This window comes from Brassica oleracea, chromosome C8, assembly GCF_000695525.1.
Source record: "Brassica oleracea var. oleracea cultivar TO1000 chromosome C8, BOL, whole genome shotgun sequence".
In the NCBI taxonomy this organism is placed as follows: domain Eukaryota; kingdom Viridiplantae; phylum Streptophyta; class Magnoliopsida; order Brassicales; family Brassicaceae; genus Brassica; species Brassica oleracea.
This window is the reverse complement of record NC_027755.1, coordinates 2107440-2115845: the sequence shown is the minus strand read 5'-3', so window position 1 is coordinate 2115845 and position 8406 is coordinate 2107440. Positions and strand designations below refer to the sequence as shown.

Below are 8406 nucleotides of genomic sequence, written 5' to 3'. Positions count from 1 at the left end.
GAAAGTTTAACTAGTTATCGATTTTTTGTAACATTGTAAATTAAAACATCTTTTGGTCATTTTTTTATTTGAGACTATTTTCTGAAAATAAACTAAAAAAAATACTGTTCTCGGAAATTTATCATAAAAACTAAAAATTAAAATCTAAATAAAAAATCATTACCCCATTCATATATTCTATATGTTACTAAAGAAAGATAGTGTTTTCAAAAAAAAAAGAGATATTATTAAAAGTTTGATTTAAAAAAAAAAAAGATATTATGAAAAGGTTGAAATTTTTTCAAGATAAGCTAGCGAATGAATAATGGATCCGGAAATGAAAACACCGTAAAAACGAGGGGACCAGTGTCTGTGAATAAACTTGTTGAGCATTGACTTTGAAGCAAAACCTGAAATATCGAAACATGTATTAATTCACTTTTCTCAACCAACCTTTTTTTTTTTATCTAAATCAAAACAACATTTAAACCATTTCCTTCCCTGAAACCTCGTAGAAACTACTTTCTTTTTCTTCTCCTAACAGTAACAGGACTCTCTTTCCATGGGTGTTTTCTCGAATCTCCGAGGACCCAGAATCGGAGCTACCCACGATGAATTGCCGGTAGCTAATACCTCTTCTTCTTCTTCTACTCCCACTTTATCTATCAAGCGAAAGCTGTCGAGTTTGTTACCAATCTGCGTGGCTCTAGTAGTCATCGCCGAGATCTGCTTTCTGGGTCGTCTCGACAAAGTCTCCTTAGTCAACACGTTGACCGATTTCTTCGCCCAGTCTCCCCCGAGTAGACCCGACCAGAACATCGAGTTGATGTCGGAGAGCTGCGAGGAGTGGTTGACGAGACAAGACTCGGTGACTTTCTCTAGAGATTTCAAGAAAGATCCAATCTTTGTCTACGGTGGTCAAAAGGTAAAACCTTTGTTTGTTTAGAGATTTGTGTCAAGAACACATGTTTCAAGTAGTCTGTCTCTCCAAAATGTCAGGACTTTCAATCATGTTCCATAGACTGTACATTTGGAGATAGCTCAGGTAGAGCACCAGACGCTTCCTTTGGATTAGGTAATCAACCTGGAAGTCTTAGTATACTCCGTTCCATGGAATCAGCTCAGTACTATCCGGAGAACGATATCTCACAGGCACGACGGTGGGTAAGCACTTTCTTCAGGACATTTTTTTTAGATGTTATTAAATGGACTGACTTTTTTTTTTATATATGTTCTTGTTGGTTCATCAGGAGTGGTTATGATATCGTGATGACCACTAGTCTTTCATCAGATGTTCCTGTTGGGTATTTTTCATGGGCTGAATATGATATCATGGCTCCGGTTCAGCCCAAGACCGAGAAGGCTATAGCTGCTGCTTTTATTTCCAACTGTGGTGCTCCGAATTTTCGACTGAAAGCACTTGAAGCCCTGATGAAGAGTAGCATCAAGATTGATTCTTATGGTGGTTGTCATAGGAACCGTGATGGAGAAGGTATGTACTATGTATAGAGATTAAGGCTAATTGTTCAACTTGAAAGATTTTGATGTGATTTGTTTTTACAATGTTTATGTAGTTGACAAGGTTGAAGCTCTTAAGCGTTACAAGTTTAGTTTGGCTTTTGAGAACACTAACGAGGAGGATTATGTCACTGAGAAGTTCTTCCAGTCTCTAGTTGCTGGTATGTTTTAGCTTCCATTAGTATTTAACTAGAGCGTTTAAGCCTGCGGTTTTGAATCGAACCTAACCAAAATTTTCGGTTAGTTTGGTTCTGTTCGACAGGTTTATAAGAAAAAACTTTGGTTTTTGGTTCGGTAATTGGTTAACTCGATTTTTCAAAAAACAAATTTGTTAACAATAATTAACTAAAATTTCGAACCGAAATTGCCTGAATTTAACCGAATCTAACCAAATTTTTAACTGAAATATAATCGAAACCAAAAACTTTGGTTAGTTTCAGTAATTTGTTTTAAAACCGCTCTACCCGAATACCAAATCAAACTTTTTCCGGTTCAAAATCTCACCGAACTACCCGGATGCCGAACTATCCGAACCCGCATGCCTATGAACATTATATAAACTAAGCAATTTGTTAAACATTTCCTACTCAGGATCTGTACCTGTGGTTGTTGGTGCTCCGAATATAGATGAATTTGCGCCAGCTTCAGATTCATTCCTTCACATTAAGAGTATGGAAGATGTGGAGCCAGTTGCTAAGAAGATGAAGTATCTCGCTGCTAACCCTGCTGCTTATAATCAGACACTAAGGTCTGTTTTCCCCCTTCAATGAGCATGAATGTGTGCAATAACTTCTTGAAAAACTTCATGCGTCTGTTTTGATTTTAGATGGAAGTATGAGGGTCCTTCAGATTCTTTCAAGGCACTTGTTGACATGGCTGCTGTGCATTCTTCCTGTCGTCTCTGCATTTTCCTAGCCACAAGGATCCAAGAACAAGAAGAGAAAAGTCCTAGTTTCAAGAAAGGACCTTGCAAGTGCACCAGGGGAGGATCAGACACAGTTTATCATGTTTTTGTAAGAGAAAGAGGCCGCTTTGAGATGGAATCAATCTTTCTGAGGTAAACAAAGTTTACTTAACTGCTCACTTAATCAAACACATGATATATGAAACCGTTCTTGTCCAATCCCCAGGGGTAAACATCTGACTCTGGAAGCTCTGGAATCTGCGGTTGTCGCCAAGTTCAAGTCTTTAAAACATGAGCCGGTGTGGAAGAAGGAAAGGCCTCCAATCTTAAAAGGAGACAACGAGCTTAGAGTACACAGGATTTACCCGCTTGGCCTCACGCAGAGACAAGCTTTGTACAAGTTCAAATTCGAGGGAAACTCGAGTCTAAGTACTCACATTCAACACAACCCTTGTGCTAAATTCGAGGTTGTCTTTGTGTAGTTTCATTCCAAACACATAACTGACTGAAACTGCTCCGCAGTCTTGAAAGTTCAATAGAGATTACAAAGCAGGCAGTAATGAAGACAAATTCAGCAGGTAATCAAAGCAAAATTTAAATTGCATGTTTAAGAAGAAAGAAAACAAAATTTATGAGACGACGTAGAATGTGAGATGTTTTTAAATTTTAGTCACCAAAGCCCACATCGGAAGAAACAAAAATTTATCTCTTGTATATTTAAGTTTAGCTCATAATAACAGTACGTCGAGCTTAGTAACGTGGGCTTGTGATCCAAGTGGAAACATTAAGTTGGTGGGACTTTGGACCAATTTGTGTGGACCTCATAGTTGCGAGGTTATATATGCTAGGTTGCCCAATTCGAAATTGGCTTTGCCAGTGTCTTCTGCGCTACGAGAGGACCGATCAAGCTGGTTTCAATTTGGACTATCTTTTAAAATTGATTTTGTTATCTCACCTACATAGTTCCGTAATGGTCGATGTTTTTTTTCTCTATCACGAAACTGAGAAGAACATGTTGTGACAGATTTGAAAAGAAATATATATATATCAACAGATTTGATAAACAATAAAAAGATACATAAATTTAATATGGTTCATCTTTAAGGCTATGTTCACTAATGGGTAAAGAAAATACTTTCTCGACAGAGATAAGTTTTTTACAGTACAATTCATACTACGTACTAGAGTTAAAACCATATAGACAAACATAAGAAAGTGTCTTAATGAACTTTCCAATATTCTCGGTTGACGTGGATCTGTCGATTCGTGACTTCTAGATCCGGCGGTTGACGTCAACTCGCAGATTCAAGACATATTTCAACAAATCCTCATTAGTAGTTGAATCCTCTCGAATTAGGTGTACACGAATGCACTTCTTTGTTCTCAAAATATAAATGTACCAAATTCTCTTTTTTCCACATATATTCTGTCATATCAGATGTCAGATGTCCCGTCGGACCACAAACTCCTCAGAGTCAGACGCTCTCACTTGGACTAAATGTTCTTTTGAGCCAGATGTCCCTTAGGACCAGACTTAACACTTTGAGACGTTCAACAACTCAAAAAAATTCTTGAACTTGTTGTGTGGAACCGGCTTAGTAAACATATATGTAAGATTATTGGTTGTTTCTACTTTCTTCACTAAAATGCTCTTCTCATCTCTAAGAAAATAGTATCTTACATCAATACATTTGGTTCTCTCATGATGAACATGATTCTTGGCTAAGAAAATAACACTCAACCTATCACAAAACACATTAGCCTGAACATGATGAAGACCAAGATCACTGAACAGTCCTCTCACCCATATTCTTTCCTTAGCAGCTTCTGTCAATGTCATATACTCTAACTCAATAGTAGACAAAGTCACGAACGATTGAAAAGTCAGTACTTTCCAGCTCACAACAGAACCACCTCAAGTGAATACAAAACCAATCATAGATTTCATGTTGTCCCTATCTCCTACATAATCAGAATTAAAATTGCATGTAACCAGGTCCGAATTCTCACCCCCATTGACGATCCCAACATCAGATTTACCCTTAAGGTATTGGGAATCTTCTTTACAACTATCCATTGCTCCTTTCATGGCTGAACCATAAACTTGCTCACCACACTTACTGCATGTGCAAGATCTAGTCTTGTGCAGACTATAAAAAAGTTTGTCATACATGGTAGGATGAAAATTTGTAGCATATGGAGTATCGATAGGTTTAACGTTAAGCATCTTGCATCTTGTCAGAACCTTCTCATTGCAGGTCTTCTGTGACAAACTTTTTTTCCTTCATATCCTTGAAGATCTCCAACCCTAAAATATTCCTCGTTGCATTCAAACTCTTCATTTCAAGCTCAGAACTCAGTAGCTCTTCAGCTTGTGAACATCACACATCTTCTTTGCAACTATCATCATGTCATCCTAAACTCCACTTTCCAAAAATCATATCTCATCCTTCAATTATAAACCTTAAGTCTAGATTGGTTGACCCTAGAGTTATAAATATATTTTTCCCTCTTTAAAAGTGAAGAAATATGTGGCTAAGGTAAACTTGAAAAGTGATATTATGAATATGGTATTTTTGGAAATTTCCCAAAATAGTAGTGTATTTTTTAAAGTTTTCTTGACAAAATATAAAATTTTGAAAATAAATATTTAAACTCAAAATGATAATATTTCAAACTTTATAAAAGATAAATCATATATAATAAAGAATAAATTTTGAAATGCACCACAAAAAAATTTATATATGTTGTAAAAATTAAAGCAATATAATATTTTGAAATCTTAATTAAAAATAAAAATAAAACTTAATATCATAACATCCAAATATATCCTATAATAATAAAATTTACTAAAATAATACGATAGATGCTACTATGTATAAAATTTACTAAAATAATAGGGCTGTGTTATTTAAACAAAATAATGTTTATACTTATAAATCCCGTAAAATACTAAAATAATATGTGTTAAATTATTATTTTTTAAACAAAACATGTAAATAAATTATCTTAAACATATTTCTTTTCTATAATATAAATAAATTTTAAAAATGTATTAAATCAAAATGCATATATTAAACAAAAAGATATTTGAAGGTGGTTATCTATTTGATTATTTCATATTGTTTTTTATTGTATCTAACTAGAAAATATATTAGTAACTAATCTATACTATTATTTGAGAAATGAATTTGTTTACTTGTCATCTTCCTATTTTAGTTAATATGATTACTTGTCATATTTTCCATGATTTTAGGATAAATCATTAGTTTAATTAATATTATTATTTAAAATTTTATTTTGATATCTATATATTTAGGAAAATTTTTATGCTTACCACATTTTTGGTATCATTATTCATGTTTACCACCTCTAAAGAGACATTTTAAAAAATATTTTCTTCATAAAGAGACAAAAAAACTCTTATATCCTTGTTTTCTATATATATAATAAATAATTATTTAAATAAAAAAAAAAATTGTTTTTAATGTTTTCGAATTATACATTTTTTAATTTCAAACGTTTTTTATAATTTGTTTTTGAATTTTGTTTTCCAAAAGTTTTTTTGAAAATTGAAAAATTATTTTTGAAACTATTTTTTGATATTTTTAAAGTATTTATTTATATGTTTATTAGAATCCTAAAATTTACGTTCCGAAAACCCTACCCCACACCTCAACTCTAAACCCTAAGCCTAAATTCGTTAACCCAAAGGTTATAAATGTATTTTTCCATCTTTAAAAGTGAGAGTAAAAGTGGTTAGTGTAAACATGAAAAGTGGTACTATGAATGTGGTATTTTGGCAATTTCCCAAATATAATATATAATTAACATGATATCTAGGATATATAATTAATAAATATATATTAACAATTGATATTAACAATATCTACCGATAATATCATAATTATTTTTATCTTATATTTAGTTTATGATTTTAATGACTAATAATATAGCCAATTTCTCTGGTTTTTATTGGAAATGTTGATAAAATACATATATTATTATAAAACTTATATATAAGTATACTAATATATCTGAATTAATCAGTTTCTTTGGTTTATTCGCTTTGATCGCTTAATATACTGAACCATATCCATATACTTAGGTTTCTTAAAAATAATATCATTCGTTTGATTCGGTACTACCAAACCCATTCTATTTTCTATTTCGATTTGGTTAGGTTTAAATGATTTGGTTTTTACCGGATTGAACATTCCTATACTATCGTTTGTGTTGATGTTTCATGTAATTTTTTAAAATTCTTTCAGTGCCACATGATTTCTTTCCAGTCCAAATACAATATGTGTTTAATTTCAAATAAAAAATTTCTAATTTAATTATTACTATAGAATAGATTTTTATCCAAAATCGGCATCACATAAATAAAACTACGAAACAAAATACATAATTTAATACATTACTTACTAATATAAATATTAAAATTTTATAATTCATTACATCAATTTTCGGAATATAATTACAAAACTCAGAGTTTTATAATACATAATTGAATCAATCTTTCTGAGGTAAAAGAAAGTTTACTTTAACTGCTCACTTACTTAAGCCCTGTTCGTTTGGTTGCCGCAGGTTTCAGCGTCAGCGGCAGCGTCAGCGTCAGCGGCGGCGTCAGCGTCAATGAAGACAGTTGTTGTTCGTTTCGCAGACGCTGACGCTGCCGCTGACGTTGCCGCATATTATATCACGACCGCAGGTTTTATCGGCGTCAGCCGCAGGACGCGGCGTTCGGACGCGGCGTCAGACGCAGCTTCCTGCGTCAACGAAACGAACAAGAGTTGACGCAAAATGTTGACGCTGCCGCTGCCGCCGGTACCTGCGGCAACCAAACGAACAGCCCTTTAATCAAACACATGATATGAAACTGTTCTTGTCCAAACCCCAGGAGTAAACATCTGACTCTGGAAGCTCTTGAATCTGCAGTTGTGGCCAAGTTCAAGTCTTTAAGACATGAGACGGTGTGGAAGAAGGAAAGGCCTCCAAGCTTAAAAGGAGACAACGAGCTTAGAGTACACAGGATTCACCCGCTTGGCCTCACGCAGAGACAAGCTTTGTACAAGTTCAAATTTGAGGGAAACTCGAGTCTAAGTACGCACGTTCAACACAACCCTTGTGCTAAATTCGAGGTTGTCTTTGTGTAGTTTTATTTCAAACGCATAACTGATTACAAAGCAGGCATTACAAAGCAGGCAGTAAGGAAGACGAACTCAGCAGGTAATCAAAGCAAAATTGAAATTGCGTGTTGAAGAAGAAATTAAACATAATTTATTAGAAACGACCGTATGAAGTGAGAATGTGAGATGACTTAAGTTTTCCCCAGCTGGCAGTTGAGCCTCACGCGCTACTGTTTATTTTCTCTCTAATTTCCAAAACGCGTTCGTAAGGGGCGGAGGTTACGCGAATCTCCGGCGTCTCCGTCGGTCCTCACCGTGACCTCTCCCCCACCGGAATTTGCTCTACGAGACGGATTAAGCAAGATCCGGTCTACTAGGAGGTGCCCCTCTGATGTGCCCTGGTTCGTGGATCAGTCCATTGGAGCCAACCAGCATGGAGATCAGGACGTTCTGAACAATTTGACCGAGGTTCGTTCATTCGACCGTACTGATCAGACTGACCGAGCCGTCCCGCGTGCGTCCCGATTGGAGCTTCGGCTGGAACCACGTCCAGACGACCTAACCGACCGAACCACAGCCCGTCTTCCCCGACCAACTCGACATTCTAAAACCCACGGTCGAGCCAGAATTAGCTTGGATCGTGAAGAAACCAAAGACGGACATGCATTCTTATCTGGCGGACCATCCGGACAGTCCCGCAAGCGTCCTTATCTTTACCCCGTGCATCCATCTGGTTCGGATGAACCTGGACAGTAGCCGAAGGGTTTCCTTGACCAGAACGTGAACCGAATGGTCATCTTTGACTAATCTGCATGGAAGACTGAGTCTTTGACTCATTAATAATATTCTAGTCAATGTTTCTATTTTCTATGC

General features: G+C 35.4%; 1 protein-coding gene across 1 annotated transcript; it reads left to right on the top strand.

Annotated features, from left to right (window-relative positions):
- The first annotated feature begins 433 nt into the window (after positions 1–433).
- Positions 434–2978, top strand: LOC106307787 (putative fucosyltransferase-like protein). Its single transcript, XM_013744838.1, has 7 exons — positions 434–904; positions 979–1139; positions 1230–1471; positions 1554–1658; positions 2089–2245; positions 2324–2554; positions 2628–2978. Exons 1-7 carry the CDS (start codon positions 542–544, stop codon positions 2881–2883), a joined length of 1515 nt encoding a protein of 504 aa, XP_013600292.1. The 5' UTR covers positions 434–541; the 3' UTR covers positions 2884–2978.
- The last annotated feature ends 5428 nt before the right edge of the window (positions 2979–8406 follow it).